General features: G+C 40.2%; 4 protein-coding genes across 4 annotated transcripts; 1 reads left to right on the top strand and 3 right to left on the bottom strand.

The window, feature by feature from the left end:
- Positions 1–462: 462 nt before the first annotated feature.
- Positions 463–5,284, bottom strand: cog7 (component of oligomeric golgi complex 7). The gene is made up of 17 exons (XM_033984656.2): positions 4,806–5,284; positions 4,510–4,658; positions 4,320–4,436; positions 4,051–4,219; positions 3,892–3,974; positions 3,695–3,817; positions 3,411–3,609; positions 3,203–3,330; positions 2,977–3,131; positions 2,782–2,898; positions 2,573–2,638; positions 2,288–2,474; positions 2,008–2,148; positions 1,779–1,862; positions 1,469–1,583; positions 1,244–1,387; positions 463–1,155 (listed from the first exon to the last, which is right to left on the bottom strand). Exons 1-17 carry the CDS (start codon positions 4,969–4,971, stop codon positions 989–991), a joined length of 2,310 nt encoding a protein of 769 aa, XP_033840547.1. The 5' UTR covers positions 4,972–5,284; the 3' UTR covers positions 463–988.
- Positions 5,285–6,022: 738 nt separating this feature from the next.
- On the top strand, positions 6,023–6,916 carry LOC117387641 (myeloid-associated differentiation marker-like protein 2). Its single transcript, XM_033985181.1, has one exon. The coding sequence runs from the start codon at positions 6,023–6,025 to the stop codon at positions 6,914–6,916; it is 894 nt and encodes a 297-aa protein (XP_033841072.1).
- A 208-nt stretch (positions 6,917–7,124) lies between these two features.
- Positions 7,125–9,757, bottom strand: LOC117387213 (putative protein MSS51 homolog, mitochondrial). Its single transcript, XM_033984658.2, has 6 exons — positions 9,344–9,757; positions 8,674–8,823; positions 8,440–8,564; positions 7,745–8,308; positions 7,578–7,671; positions 7,125–7,498 (listed from the first exon to the last, which is right to left on the bottom strand). The coding sequence occupies exons 1-6, from the start codon at positions 9,382–9,384 to the stop codon at positions 7,297–7,299; spliced, it is 1,176 nt and encodes a 391-aa protein (XP_033840549.2). The 5' UTR covers positions 9,385–9,757; the 3' UTR covers positions 7,125–7,296.
- Positions 9,758–9,939: 182 nt separating this feature from the next.
- LOC117387640 (putative protein MSS51 homolog, mitochondrial) lies at positions 9,940–16,648 on the bottom strand. Its single transcript, XM_033985179.2, is given in 8 exon segments — positions 9,940–10,426; positions 10,958–11,051; positions 12,328–12,708; positions 12,711–12,884; positions 13,339–13,463; positions 15,210–15,359; positions 15,442–15,607; positions 16,476–16,648. Coding segments are annotated over 8 exon segments (1,356 nt in total). The 5' UTR covers positions 16,531–16,648; the 3' UTR covers positions 9,940–10,215.
- Positions 16,649–16,955: the final 307 nt, after the last annotated feature.

Below are 16,955 nucleotides of genomic sequence, written 5' to 3'. Positions count from 1 at the left end.
AAAGATCAATACATTAGAAAACCTTTTTTACATAGGCCAGGTCTGAGTGTGTTTCTTCTGGGTTTAACTGCATACTTTTGCCACATCAGGCCAGGTTTTGCTTTGGACCAGAAGGAACTTCGACGGCACCATCATAAGGCCACAATGGGTTTAAGGACTTACTCTGATACTGAATAGTAGACACAGTGGTCTGTGCGTCACTCCATAGATAACTCATCTGACTCATCTTTGCTACATTCAACAAAACATTCTCCACCGGTGTGGAAAATCCTTTCACTTCAGCCACATGATCTCAGAGTGAAGCTGCTCCTTTGAGTAGCAGACAGGACCTTCCAGTTCTGTACCAACTGTGCTCCACCAGGCTGACATGTGAGCGCAGGGCCACTAGAGGGCGTCTGGCACAGAGATCAGTTTGGTCAACTGTAAGTGGTATTATCATTCGCAGTAATCAACCATAATATGTATAATACAGGTTATTATTATTCAATACATGCTTATACATTATACACATGTCAGGGCGATGTATTTCTCTTCATTCTGATGCTACTACACAGCATTATTAAAATGATGCAGAAGTTCTGTTTATTCAAATATTTGAAGACCCTGACCGATTTATAAAAGTAGTATAGTTGACCCACTATTTTCCACACAAGATTTTGCATGCACATTTTAAGATACTGCATGAAAGTAGGAGTGCAAAGCTTGTTTCCCTTCTCTTACTTGAGACAGCACATGCTTTATTATTAAAATATAAATTAATATCAGTACACTACCATCTACATCTTTATAGATCTTATTTTTGCCCTTATTTTCCCTTAAAGCAGGGAGCACAGTCAAATTTCAATTATCACCGAAATATTGTAACAAGTGAGACATTAAAACATCAACATTTATCTAACAACATTCTTACACACTGTAGAACTATCAGGGATCCCAGGTAGTTTCAGATTGTAGTTCATTTTCTATACTACTTCCTGTCTGTTGCAGGTCAGTAGTCGATGCCGCGGAGGGCTGCAATGGTGGAGCTCAGGCGTCTGGGCAGGAGTTTGGCTGTCTGTCTGTATTCTTCTGGTTTGGTCCTCAACAAAGTCACTATGTGCTGCAGAGTACGAGAAGGCTGCAGTCCCAAAGCATCCATCACATTACTCAGATAATCTGTGGGTTTAACAACAGCAGTATTTTTTTTTATCTGTATTCTGGTATTTTGAAATGGGCAAAGTGACAGAAAATACTGTTATGTTACCAATATCTGTGGCCAGTTGCTTAGTGGAATGTGGGCTGAGTTGGGGTATGAGCAGAATAGCATCACAGTATGTTTGCATTGTGGCCCGAGCGATAGATCCTAACCAGTAATCAGCTGTGTTATCCAGTTCACCAAAGTCATCGCCTGCAAGCAAAATTGACCAGTGGAGAGTAAATGAAAGAGACAAGGAAAAACAAAAAAACAAAGTAGCGTACGGACAGATACCTTGTTCTGGTGGGAAAGGCAGCTTCCCTGCGTGTAAAGCCATCTCAAGAGCTGGATCCTCTTGTGTCACAAATGGCTCCAAGTGGAGAGGTAATGACATTAGGTACTGTCCAATCTGCAAGTTATAAAACACTAAATCAAAGTGGTATTTTGAAAACAGGTTTTGTGTTCACGTATTTCGGTAAAGACTTTTGTACTAAGATGGCAAAGGCTGCAAATGAGTTTTTACAAGACTGTTATTCAATTTTAAGGAAAAGTAATGAATGCTGAATCAATCAAAGACACAATTTAGTAATGCAGACTGGCATACATTTGTTATGTATTCTTGTGGCGAGAGGCTGAAGGTTGGTAGATCCTCTGTGTAGCTTTCTCCTAATCCAGGCCCATCCTGGCTCTTCACAAAAACAAGAAAGATGTCTGTTATGAAATAAGATCTTACACTTGACGCTCTTAGCCAATTTAAACACCTTGAGCATTCAGGAACTTCCGTTTGGTCAGTGACCATTCAAAATCAGCTTATTGTGAAACTCAATCCTCACCTCCATCTTTGAGACGAGGCAGAGCTGGTGTTTGATTTGGAGGAAGACCGAGTCGAAGGCCAGCTGATTGGCCTGTTGGTTCAGTCTGGTCAGCGCTGCTCTGGGCTCTGCTAAAAGACTGGAGTTACCTGTGCCTTTCTCCTGCAAAATAAAAATTAAACATATTATGTTATAAAAAGAAAAAGTTATTAAAATGATACATCTTATTCTCTGCAAAGTGACATCTGTATGTCTTTTTAACCCCCTTTTTGTAATTACTGGTTTACATGACAATATTTACCTTTAAATTGTACAGAAGCTCCATTAGGCTGTTATATTCTGTCATGTTTCCTCTCTGAAGGTAGTTATACTCCTGCCAAGGGTTTTTGGTGGCACTTTTCCTCTCTGTAGAGCTGGCCTCCTGGATACCTGCCAGGCTGCGTGGGCTGTAGGACTCTGACAAGTATTTACCAGCAGTGCCCAGGATCCTATTACATGGATTCATCATTGAAATTTATGCAACTACATTGAAATAAATAATTCTGCACTGAAAAAGCATAATGTGTGAAGAAGAACCTTTACTCACTTGTTTGATAGCTGCTGCTCAAAGGCACCGCACTGTCGTAGAAGCTCTCCACAAGTTGCAATAATCCTGTTCAGACAATAATAGACCATGACTTATATGATTAAAAAATCTGAGTCAGTGAAATGTACAGAACACCAGATCAAGACCAAGCACATTCACAAGAGCAGGGTAGGCCAGGTATCCTAGACAACTGCTAGAAATATGCTTACCTGACAGAATTTTGAAATGCCGTCCAATCTTCCTGAAAAGCAGTACTGCTCGGTGCATCCTCCAGTCTGCACTTCTTCCTAATTGACTGTAGCGTTCTTGAGAAGTCAGACACATATCTAAAAGAACCCGGACAAGTATAAGAAATGGCCTTTTTAATTAAGCAAAGTGCAGATGGTAAATGAGAGCAACATTACTTTGTAAAAAGAGCTTTGAGTGCTTTAAGGAGTCCACACACTGCCAGTCCATCAGTCAGTTTGATGCACCGATCCACAGCAGCACTGCAAAGTCCAAACAACTTGCCTACAGAGTGGCTCATCTCCTCAACGCAATCAATAACCTCTCCATGTTCCTAAAAAGTCACAGAATTAGGTCATGATTGAAAATGAAAACACATTTGGTATGATGGCAGTGTGAACATACCAGAGGAACTGCACTGATTTGAATAAGGAGATGACTTTCCTCAAGCTCTCCGTACTGCAGCTGATAAGGTTTATAGGGGTCGTAGAGGGCACAAACCAATTCATTCACTTTCAGGAGGTTATTGTCACCTGTACATTAAATAAGCACATTGATGAAGATACATTTTTACCAGATTTCATCAAATGCATTGTCCTGGCTGTGTGCGGACCTAGGTGTGGCAGCATTGCGGCCTCCAGACTGTGTCCAAAAGTGGCAGTAGTGAGGTGTAGTTCTAGTAGTGTTTCGAGGCGCTGGTCTTGTGCAGCTCGCTCCATGGCTGAGCTCAGGCACACAGGGATGGATGGCACCATGGCCCCCAGAGTCTGAATCAGCAACACTGTCACCACCTCATAGGGATTCTTAAAAACCTAAAAAAAACATGGGTAAGCAAGATCCAAGATTATTATATCAAATGCAAAATTGTGTGGTTGGTTATTGTTTATATTAAGTTACCTGGATGGTCCATTGAAGTTGAGAATGCCATGTGGAAAGCAATGTATCATAGAACTCGGCCAGTTGTTGGTTTAGATTGAGTTCACTCTGAGCAATGTCCTGCCACATATTCACCAACTGACCCTAAAATATATAATTATGCTATAATTTTTTAAACATTAGCAAAATAGTAAACAAATGTGGTTTGTTGTAATTACTTTGTGGCATTTGTAGTAGTAGGCAAGAAGCTGTGGCATTCGGTCAATCTCGGTAAATACTTTGACAAACAACTTTGCTTGATCTATAAATAAATATTGTAACAGTTATTATAAATATTTATTCCATAAGTCATGAATGGTGAAGACTCAAACAGGTACCTATAGACATGGAGTTGAAGGTTGCCACTATCTGCGGGCTGGCCAGAGCTTCCAGCCTGTTTTTGAGGGCCTCCAAATGGACACACTTTTCTGAGTAGTCTGGAGTGTCCACCAACATGGCCAGGCTGTTCTGCATGCTGGTTAGTTTAGAAGAGATTAGTGCAAAGTCCTGGAGACAGGGAAGGATAATTAAAATGGATATTCACTTATTGCATTCATCAGTAAATTTCTAGTACTTTTCTAAACCATCCATAAAGAAGAGTCTTAACCTGTGTTTTAAAGGTTTCTTCAATATCTGCACTGAGGGTGGTCCATTTATCTGCCTCTTGTAGTGCATCTGCTGCCAACTGCATGCGCCCCTTTACGTTATCTATCTCCACCAGCACCTATTAAAACAATAAACAGGTTTAAGGCCAACCAACTTTTTAGTGGTGTGCTCCAGTGTTGTTGTTGGGTTACCTGCATAGACTGTGCAGTGTCTTGCTCACACTTCTTGATGTCCTCTTTGACCAGGACCATCTGCTCTTTGAGGAAGGACGCCTCCTGTTTCAGAGCCTCCACGTCCCGCAGCACTCTGGGCATGTTCTGCACGGCCTGGTTACTGCTCTCTGAAAAATAGGCAATCCAGCATATCATTGGGAACTATTCCAAGATAGAGCAACAACTGTCTACAATGTAAAGCATAACATTCAGCATTCATGTGTAGAATTTAAATTGAATCGTTAATTAGGGCTAAGGATTAGTTGAGTCCTGACCCTCAATGGCATTGTTGACTTCCTGGATGAACAGCTGAAGTTTCATGACCAGTGTGGCTGCGTGTGTGTCCGCTTTCCCCGGCGCGTCCTTCTGCACCACTTTAAATGCGCCATTGACCCAGTCCTTCACATCAAAGTCATCGTCTAGAAACTTGGAGAAATCCATTTGAGCAGCCTCTTGTCGTCGACACGGGTTTCAGAACAGCTATACACCAGCAATCTGTCAAAGGGTCATTGCTAACAGAAGCTAGCTTTTGCCAAACAGGGGTTTAGAGACAAATATAAAATATATCGCCCAGGAAAATGAAATAATCATGATCACCAAATACAGCTCCAACAAAGCAACGGCTTCCTCCAGAGTTAATTATGAACGAGAACAGCATTAAAAGAAGACAAAGCTGCACATTTAATCCAAGGTTTGAAGCTGAAACCGACGTTCGACAACAACTTCCTGCTTGTGCTCTCTATTTGATGTCCCCGGAAACATGTCCCTTCATTAGGTCCTCATAGACTTTGTTTTTAAAGTACTCTACATTGCACATTTTGCAAATTATACAGGTTTGTTTTGAAATCATGTTATCACTTTATCTTTATTTTAAAAGCATAAAAAAAGCACTGTATGAAGAATGTACTGTGTTACATATAAATCCATCCTTATAGAAAACAGTAGTAATTAGTATACAGTACTGCAATCAAGGCATGCTACTGTAAATGTCTAAATCCATTTCTAAAATTTAAAATAAATAAATAAAAATAAAAAGGTACTGTATTGTTTACATCACCCGTTTAGTTATATCCTATCTTTAACAATATGATATGATAGGTGTAGAATGATGTAGAATACTTTGCAAATGTTGATTTATATAAAACATAAACATCAAATAAGCCAGTTTTTGAAATGTACAATGTATTCTGTATTATTATTGGTTGAAACTTTTTATTATAATTTACAGTCACCAATTGACCACATAAGTGATGCATTATTATTATTTTTATTTTATTTTTATTTATTTTTTAAATATCGCTTTTATGCTAGATCAAATGATCTAGTAAGCTCCTTTTGGAATACATCTTCAGTTTCATTTATGAATATAATGCAAACTAGACAGGCAGATAGTGAGTGCAATAAAAGACAGTGTAACCACTTTGGGATCCAGCTCCTACTTCACTCTGGATATATTTTTGAGCCACACACACCAGATCTGAGCAGAGCAGAGATGGATATCCTGGATAAGATTAAGAGCACCATGTCTCAGGCAGTTATCTCTCCCTCCAGCTTCTTCACGGGACGAGGTGGTCTGCACATGGCTCAGATCTTGTTGTCTCTTGTCACTTTTATTGTGTCTGCTCTAAAAGGATCCAGCAGTCACTCGTACTGGAGCTACGCCATGTTCACCTGGTCCTTCTGTCCTCTCATCACTCTGCTCATCACATTTGTGGAGACATTTAAACTCGAGATCTTGCTGGTGGGGTGCATGGACTGGTCTGACTTCGCCTCGGGGATGGCCATGACCTTTGCACTCATGACTGTCACTGTCGCTGTCACCTATGTCAACTTCTACTTCTGCCTGACTTGCATCCATGGAATTATTGTGAGTGTGTTTGCTATACTGTGTGCTTTACTTTACACACTTGAAGTCATAAAAGACAAGTTTATTGACAGGAAAAAGGGCAGTTACTTGGCAGCACTACCAGGATTCTTCAAAGTGATGGAGGCCTTTGTAAGCTGTATGATTTATGTGTCTCTGAGCGGCTATAGAGACAAGCCAATGGTAATAGTGTGTGTGGTTCTATACAGCATCCCTTTCCCCATCCTTCCTCTCATCATAGCCACCAACATCATGAAGAAACTCAAAGTATGTATTCCGTTCAGCGTGGACCGCTTTTCTTTCATATTTTTGGTCATCTCTGTGCTGGTATATGCCTTTACTGCTATTGTCTATCCCATTTTCATGTTTAAGGGCAACCCTCGTCCCAGTGACTGTCCCGCCAGCTACTGTATATGGGCTATTCAGTTCATGGTGGCATTTTTTACTTATGTCAATCTCATTCTTTTCACATTAGATCTAATTTTTACACTACTTGGGATTTGTGGATTTAAACGCACCTGAATGTGATCCTAAAAGTGGGTTCTTGCCATCGCTGCTACTTTTATATTCTTTTATATTTGTGGTTTGCATTTCTTTGATTGGCTATTTGCTGTGGTAAATATAGAAAGTATGACTGTATAGTGCAGTATTTATTTGAAATGACATAATAATAAACAAATAAATTGCTTCATAATATGTACATTTGTGTTAACAAAGACATCTGTGGTATGACAAGAAGTTAACAGTGCATTGCATTTACATAAGATAGTGAATGCAAACTGCATTCAAAGGACAATACAAAAAGTTTGATAAAAATGTTAGACGCAATAAATGCAGCAAAATTATGACAAATGTAAAATATATTAACACATAACTTAGGCAATAAATAAACCACCCATGCCTTAATCCTCTGGCTCCTCAAACTCCACAGTCTCCAACAGGCCTTGGAAGCAGAAGTAGTGTGAGTTACAGTAGACAGGAGGTGTGTTGGGTGAAGAGCCCACAACTTCAGGTTTGAGAGATGTGAACGGGTTTGCTCCACTCCCCTTCATGTCCATCTCCAGCTCCTGGAGGATCTGCAGCGAGTAGGTCATCTCTGCCTCACTGTGGACATTTAAACAGTATAAAAACACTTTAAATACACAACACAATATAAGGATCAACATAATCCTAGTACACTTACGTGAGTGCAGTGAACAGAGCAGGAATCTCATAGTCCCTGAGCAGAAGAAGAGTTGGAAGCCATCCTTCATCCAGACCTTGGCTGGCATCAAAGCCTTTAAAAACATTATGATATATGTGGATATATGGATCATAAATCATTGTGTGATTACTGTGTTATATACTTACCAGGATTAAAGCCCACCACCAGGTCTGGCTTTGCTGCCTCCTGCTTTTCTACCACATTCTCCCAGAACTCATGGTACAGGCCCTTATACGCACTGATGAACACTCTGTGCTTAGGTCCAAACGCGTGCAGAGGAGGCCTCACCACAGGCCCATTGACAATCTCTGGTCCCACCAGGACCACCTCTATGCCCTGGTGTTCTGGGAACATCTTGCTGAGTTCATCATAGTCCGTAAGTTTAGCTCCCAGGGTTTCAGACTGTCCTACTCCCACCAGGTGAATGGTGAGAGGCTTTTTGTAAGGGTTCAGGCCAAACAGCCGTATTCCCCAGGCAATGGTCATTGGTCGGGACAGAAACTCACTGGTAACTCTCCATAAAGACTGCTTAAGGTCTTCATCATCAGGGCGAGGTCTCCCTGCATCTGTCCACAGCTCCTTCATATTGTTTCCACTCAGAATGGGCTCCAGGCGTGAGCTCAGGTCCCCCTGCATCTCCAGCCAGTTGTCCCAGGTCTTTATCTCTGACTGAGGCTTAGACCATTTATCTGTGGGGAACGGGAGCTCGCCTGATAGGAGAAAAAAAAAAAAAAAATGTATTTAGTTTGAAAACGGTAGCAATGACAGATTTAGAATTGCTTTGTGTTATCTTCACCAGATGTAGAGCTGTACATATAACATTACATAAATCCTATAGTACCTTTAAACAAAAGCCACTCCACAACTCTGTCGATAGCAGCCAGCCGCAGCTGAGAACAAAGCTTCTTGTGTTTTGACCAGTCCTGTTTCTGACAGTCTTTACAGCAGTAGTACACATTGAGGCATCTAGAAGAGCAATAGAGAGTGTTAAATAAAGATATAGGCAGATCATTGATGGGTTATATATTAACACTATGTTGTACGCTTGGAGGGATAATAAGATCCATGTTTGTACCTAGCACAGCGCTTCATGGCTTCAGCGTTGGACAACTGGTTCGGCCTCTTCTCACAGTGTGCACACAGTTTGTAGGATTCCTCCATCTTTTCAAACATTTCTTTCTGAGTCTTAAAGGCCATTGGTTTAGCTTTGGTCTCCGCCATTGTTCTGAAAATAACAAGGATTTATCACTTACTCAATACTAATCTATAGGTTTTAGCTTTTGTCAGCAATAAACAGTATTAGAGATATAAAAAGCCTTTAATTTAAAACTGAACTAAAGTGTATACCTATAGAAATACGTATTTTGAGCTAGGTTGTGTTTGCCTATAGACTCCCACAGTACTATAAATAGCAAAGCACCAGCTGCCATAAGAAAGGGCAAAGCTATGGGCTCATTGGATTGTATTTAACAACAAAAGATAATCTATATGTACATGTATGTATGTCCATGTGTCTCACAACATATCAACAACAATCTTAAAGTAAGTCTAAGTGAAAGATGTAGTTGGCTTCTTTTAACAAGTCAAATAACTGGACTGGCTCTATACAAGGCTGTGGCCATTTTGACCTGTCCCACCACCAAGTTTCACACATGCCTTTTTCCAAACTGTACATGCTTAAAATTAAAGTATTAACGAAACGGTTTATTACTTGAGCTCAAACACGGTGGATAAAAGTGACTTACTTCTTTGTATCCGTCATTGTAAAAGTGTTGTCAGTGTCCATGCGCTGTGCTGTCCTTGCTCTCTCTCTCTCTCTGACATGTGAGAGCTGTGGGGGCAGATGTACCACCTGTGCTTTTCCTTCTAGAAAACTCTCACAACTCCAGAGATTTTCCGAGGACACTTGAGTTATTTGGAGATTGCAATCTTATATGTGAAAAATTTGATTGAAAGCATTTACGACTGGCAACCCAGGTTCAGAATCAGTGTTGTGATTGTAGTTCCTTTTTTAATACCCTTTACCCTATACTCGATCTAAAGCAACTATAGACCTAAACAATTATAGAATGACATCCACACAACTCATTTCTTTAGTAGATCTAAAAAGTCTCATCCAATATGATATAATGGTATAACAGTAGTGTGCATACTTGGCAGACAAGATGCTCAATTACTCTCATAACCAGGAGACCAGGAGTGTTGTAGAAGGTTTTTGTAAAAATCAGTTACATACATCCAGCCACTGTAAAGTCATTTAAAAAAAAAAACATGTCCCCTGACTTCAGGAAATCACTTTGAAGTTATCTCTTAATTCTGACCATTCTATCACCCAAATCCAATGGCTAATAATCAAATTGAACATTAAGGGAATGCAAATGTGAATTTCAAATAAAATAATATTAGAATCTGTAAGAAAAAATAACTGGTTGCAATGTTCAGTTTTGCTATCTAGGGTCAACTAAAGGATTACTGCACATTTGCACTTGTAACTAGTAAGAATTAAGATGTTTGGATCCGGTCACATCCATGTGGAATTTGGTGCATCGTCACAAAAAGAAGACATTTTGTCCATTTTAAATCTAGTCTCTCAATCGGTCTGATTGGGGAGAGACTTTTATGAAGTTTCTGGCTGTGGTTCTTCAAACTCCTCTCTGGGCAGCAGTCCTTGGAAGCGTATGTAGTGGGCGCTGCAGTAGACTGGCTTAGTGTTGGGAGACGACTGAACTTGCTCTGGTTTCTGAGAACTGAAAGGGTTTGCTCCACTGTCCTGAATGTTCATCTCCAACTCCAACAGGATCTCCAGGGAGTACTTCAGCTCATTCTCACTGTGGCGGGACAGACATGAAACAATGTGAGATTACATTGTACTCTACAGACAAATTTGCTATACTAATTTCCCACCACAAGAGGGAGCACAATCACCATGTTGTTACTGAGTGCAGGCAAAATGTAACTGCATTAAAGCAGCTGTATCTATATAAATGAACAATGGGTAAGGTACGTGACCCGAATTCCAGCTAAGCATAGAAATGTATGTCATTTTCAGCTCAAATGTTTCAAAGTTTCTATTATTGTTGACTAATTACTTGCATGCTGGCATTGATTACAATTACAATACAATGTACCCAGTAAAATTATATGCTAGGTTACAATATGCATTTGTTTAATTATTACTGATTCACTACTGTTGTTACATTAGTTTAATTTTGCATGTTACCCAATTCTCTCTGTAGATGCAGTTACTTGAATGAAGTCTCTTATTTGTGTAATATAAAAATAGGTCTTTTTGTATGATTAAGCTGCATACAAAATAAGCTTTCTGTGTGAAGCATGCAGTGAAGTTGTCAGACACCCACTTGAAGACGGTGAACAAAGTCGGGACGTTGTAGTCTCTGAGGAGCAGCAGAGTCGGCAGCCAGCCTTCGATCAGACCCTGGTTGGCATGGAAACCTGTTGTACAAGACAATGCAAAACAAGTCATAATGAGAACTATGTCACTCATGGTTAATGAATTGTAGCCTAAACATAGAACAGTAAAGGTCTATAGAAGCCATAAGCACCACAAGTAACCTTTTGAGAAATCAAGTTTGTTCAATGATAGAGAATAAATTATTAACAAAACAACATTCTTTTAATGTCTTACAGCTGATCATTAACCACTCTCCTTTAATCCATCTTATGTTGTCTTTGTGTTCATCCTAATTAGTAGAGTAGCATTTGTATCTTAAGTGTTAACCAGATTTTAAAGACAACATCATGGTCCAAACAGCTGCTACACTATTCTTACATTCTTGCACTTTAACAAGAGCTATCCCAGTGCAAGTGCAGCTATATATAAACTGGTTTGGTCCAATGAAATCCACCTCACTTAAGAGTCCACAGCTGAAAGACAAAGTGGGATTTTTGAAAACAGCTGTATTACTCAATAGATTGTTATGGACAATGATGCTGTTGTGACAAGCTACAAATGTGTTATCATTGGTCATAATATCTATAAAGCTTAAAATGTATTGGATGCCAGAGCACAAATGAGACCATGTTATAGTTAATCATTTCAACAAGATAATCAGGGAAGGAAATGATTAATTAATATGAAACGATTACCAACTTATTTACAGTTTGTACAATAAATCATATAAAGACCTTTTTTTTTTTTAATCTTTACTGTGCAACATACTTGTTCATACCTCATATCTGCACATAAGACATACGTTGCAACAAAGCTCTTTCATCGTCAGTGGCGTGTAGATAAAGCCTATGCACTCTTCAGGATGACAGATCCCAGTACATTTAGCTCCTAGTCTCCTTCAGAGAACCCAGTGACAATTGAGCAGAGGTTACAAGTGCAGCTGGGACTGGGCTTAACCCCCACTTTGCGGCTTCTCAGCTCTACAGGGAGGCCTGAGAGGGGAGAGGGCTGAGGTACTACGGACCACAGGGACAGAGGGCATGTGACTGACACGTATGAACATAAACATAATACAATAGTCTATTTTAGGATGTGTTTAAGACAAAGAAGAGAGGTCATCGGTTTTCTAAAAGGTTGGCCAGTCCATTTGTAAAAAAAAACTTTGTCTCATGAATAAAATAATGATAAAGATAATTCGATTTAAGTAGTAAAGTAACATTTCAGAATATCACCAAATGCAATTACTAATTCTGAATACATGTTTTTGTTATATGGTTTTAATTACTTCGCAGCATTGATGACAACACAAGTTCTTACCAGGATGAAAGCCCAGCACCAGGTCAGGTCTGGCGGCCTCCTCCTTCTCCACCACATCCTCCCAGAACTCATGGTACAGGCCTTTGTGTGCGCTCATGAACACCCTCTTCCTGGGACCAAACGCCCTCAGCGGGGGCCTCATTATGGGCCCATCCACCACCTCCGGCCCCACCATCACCACCTCTATGCCCTGGTGTTCCGGGAACATGCGGCTCAGCTCGTCATAGTCCGTCAGTTTGGCCCCCATAGTCTCATTGTGGGACGCTCCTATGATGTGAATGGTTAAAGGTTTGGCGTAGGGGTCCAAGCTAAATTGCTGGATGGCCATTCCCACAGTGAGAACTCGAGATAGAAATTCACTCTGGATGCGCCATACAGACTGTCTGGGTCTTCGGGGCGGGGGCGGCTGGAGTTCTTCCACAGCGTTTCCATGTTGGGACTGGCCAAGATGGCGTCCAGACGAGCACTGAGGTCGTCCTGCATGGAGAGCCAGTCGTCCCAACACTTTACTTCACTTGTGGGTTTAGTCCATTTGTCAGTGGGGAATGGAAGGTCTCCTGATAAAACCAAAAGATAATTACTATGAGAGTATAAATGCATGTCCTACAGTACATATTACAGGTGCATTTCAAAATGGTGGTTGTCAAAAAGGGGTTGTGGGATGACTTGAAATTACACAATACATGGCTCAGATAAATAGAGTTAAACATTAGGGCTTGCAAACTGACATTATTACAAGTGCGTATTTCATTTTACATTGTGGTCTAGGTTGTTTGCATGGTTATTTTGAGGGTCTCGGCCTGAACAGTTTGAGAAAGCCTGGATTAAAAGACTGGAAGCTTTTTAATTAAAATTTCAAAAGTCACTTCAGTATCACAGAATAACTTTGAGATTAGAATTCTCTGAAGGTTTGGTCTCCACAGCCTCTTAAATGTGCCTTATTAACAAGTCTGATATTTAATCTTCTTCACTTTTATCATTTTTTTTAACTCTTTTTATTCCATTACTTACCAAGGAACATGAGCCACTCCACCAGCCGATCTATGGCCACCAGGCGCAGCGTCTTACACACCTTTTTGTGCAATGGCCAATTGTTCTTCTGACACTCTTTGGTGCAGTAATACACGTTCAGGCATCTAGGAGGCAGAGTCGAGTCACACGCATTTTAATAATAGAAGAAATTATATGAACTGGGCTGAAACAACACATCAGATGAATGGCAGTTATTTACGCTTCATTGTGATTGGCTCATTCCGCCTGTCACTCAGTCAGAGCATAACAGTGGTTGACCAGTAGTGGATTTGGTAAACAATTTGTTTGTGTTTGAGTAAAGCACTGCATTAAACAGGAAAGCACAAAGTAAGTCATGTTATAGCCTTCTCCCCGGGCTGGCAGCTTGTCACAGGGTCAGATCACCATTTGGTTTCATCACTGCTGAACAGGTGCCAGGGGAAAGTGCTTACACTTTCACCTGTCAGTGATCAGAATACTGCTTGACTGACATTCTAGAACAAAAACCCTGTCTGTAAATGTTTGGTACACAAAGCTTCATTAAGTGGTTAAAACCTGTTGTGCTTCTCTCTTCACAACAGAGCAGTCACACATCAGGTACATCTGTTACTGGACCAATGGGGAGTCTTTACAATGCATTAAACTTATGACACATAGGATGAATTGGGTCCACTTTTAGACCTGTGCTCCTGATAAAAGCGTTGTGATGGATTAGTGCTTAAACACCTCTTTGTGTGCCCGGTGCCGATGTGTTGTCCGACTGAGTCTACTCTTGGATTATGGGCGTGACTGCTGCTGCCAGCTGCTCCTACCATCTGAGGCCCTATGATTTACATCCAAACATATATCAACTGCTGTCTATGTCAGGGCACATTCTGGGCATACTAATACACACATCATGTAAACGCAAACTGAAAGCACACCTTAAAACTGACCTGGATTTTGTAAGTTTTGGATAAGAGTTATTATAGCATATTAATGGATTACAGTAACCAATATTACTGTACATACATTTACTTATGCACAGATGTTGCACAGCGTATCACGTTTTATTCTGTTTAAGTCAGCAAAACATTAACATTAGCGACAAAATGAACACTATTTTAAAGATAGTTGTGAGGATAATCATTTGCTCAGGCCATATTACTTTGGCATTATGTGTTAATAAACTTAAAAAATCGTGTTGTACTTGCAGCAGGACAAACAATGACAGTTAGAAGTTGAAGACAGTTCGAGCAATCACAGTAAACAGAGACTGCAATCAATCTGTGACATTCCTTGAGGTGCACTGCAAGTATAGTCTTACCATTTGGAACCTGAAGGCTCAGGGGCCTCCAAATAAAAGCTAAAAATACACTTTACCCTGGTCAGAATCTATACTACTGTGCAGAGGAGTCTTGCAAGTGCTGTAACCTTATACGCTGTTACTCTGTAGATATCTGATAACAATAACTACTGATGATGGGGCGATGGTCTTCTCATTTCTCCCTAAAATAATAAGGATTAAAGTGTATCAGTGTTAATGTGGCGACATGTTAAGTAGCTCAAACTCACTCAAGTGTTGCAGCCTATGTAAACCTCAAAAGCCACAATACACTAACTACTGTGCGGTGAGTTGCTCGTGTTAATTAAACAAAGAAGTAAGCCAACATAGTTATTGTTTCTGTTCAGATATTCAGGACAAGCAGAGTGGGTCTTCTGCATTCATTTAGTTTGCTGTCTTTCTGTGTCTATGTGGAGCACTTTGGAAACTGTATGTAAAATGTGTTTTATAAATAAAGTGGATTTGAATTTGAGCTAAAATACTCCACGAGTCTTCCACATCTTTTCCTCATCTCCCTCTTGTGTGAACTGATCCAACTTGCACTCACTTGATGCAGCGTTTGAGACTCTGGCCCTCGATCAGATTCTCTGGGAGCGCGTTGCAGCCGGTGCAAAACTTAAAGGTCTCCTCCATCTTTTGGAACATCTCCTTGTAGTTACGAAATGAGATTCCTTTGGGTTTGCCCTCTACTGCTGCCCTAAATAATACAAGAGTAGGAAAAGTCTTTAAAGTAGACCGATTTGGAGAGGCAAAGCTTGATTTTTATTTTAGTTTTTTACCTGTATTCCCCATAATCTTTCATGTTGAGTTTGTTGAGGATGACTTTAGAAAGACCAGGAACATTGGTGTCCATGGAGAAGAAGCCGGACGAGTCGGAGAAGACACTGTCTGTCCTCGGAGTGAAAGATTGAGAGGTTGCTGGGATCTGATCTGCCGCCATGTTTTCTACAAAACATTTACACAGCCCTTATCATTAATGAGTTAAGAAACATCTTCATTTGATATCCAATTGGTTTTAGTGAAGACCTGGGGAAGGACTTACCTGTCCAGCCAAAACCACACACTTTGACAAAACTACCGGTAACAGATTGTAGATGAGACTGGCTGGTCAGGCAAGAGAGGGACAAAGAGCACAGGCCATGGCAACTGAGAAGAAGCAGGTCTTAGCTACATTATCAGCCCAAATATTTGGAGCTGACAGACACAAAGTGTGCCAGCAGATTTTTACATCGTGACTCCAGACTGGTTTAAAAAGCTATTCTTGAGCACTAGTGTGGCTGCCAGATCACGCACAAATGAAGGATTTTATGAGGCAACACATGTTCAACAGTCACAGTTTTTCACACATGGGAAATACCATATGACATTTCAGGAGAGATGTATTCAACTGTAATGAGACTGCTGCAGCCAAAGCCTACAGTGACAAACACTTGTCCTACCAGTGGGATACAATCTGTTTATGGAAACTGTAAATATGTCTGGAGTAAAGCAAGTTTTACACTGCTGCAATTTGAAAAAAGTTTTTTTGTTTGTTTTTTTTAATTATTATTTTATTTAATTATTATTTTCTTCTAAGTAAATAATGCAGCTTCAACTCCTCCGTCTTCAGTCTTAAGACAACAACGCACTACTCCACAAGAGGCTTTATCACATGTTCAGAAAACAAACAAACAAGAACAGGTTAATTTAAGACCTTCTGAATTAGGCTGAGCTTAACTTTGAAACACAAGATCTACTGGTCTATGTCCCACGTAACGAAAAGTCTACGACGCACAAGTTCGTGATTTGCAGTAAAAACACTAAATTAACCTACCTTTGGTCAGTCTGTAGGTGCGTCTCTTTGCGCGTCCAGACGAGGGGATTGACATCACCTCATGCTGTTAGTGACACCCCTCATAGTGAACACACACACACACACACACACACACACAAAAACACACACACACACACACACACACACACCCACACACACACCCACACGCACCCACACACCCCATCAGGAGACCACAGCAAACAGAGCCGAGGACTATTTTAGAAAAGACAAGACGCTCCCTCACGGTGGGATCCGGGGGGCGTGGTCACCGCCAAAGGGTCACCAGAGGGTCCTAACATATACATATACATATATATATACATATATATATACATATACATATATATATATATATATATACACATACATATATATATATACACATACACACACATATATATATATACACATACACACACATATATATATATATATATATATATATATATATATATATATATATATATATATATATATTTT

Source organism: Periophthalmus magnuspinnatus, chromosome 19, assembly GCF_009829125.3.
Source record: "Periophthalmus magnuspinnatus isolate fPerMag1 chromosome 19, fPerMag1.2.pri, whole genome shotgun sequence".
NCBI lineage: Eukaryota > Metazoa > Chordata > Actinopteri > Gobiiformes > Gobiidae > Periophthalmus > Periophthalmus magnuspinnatus.
Note: the sequence above shows the minus strand (reverse complement) of the source record. Positions and strands in the feature narration are given on the sequence as shown.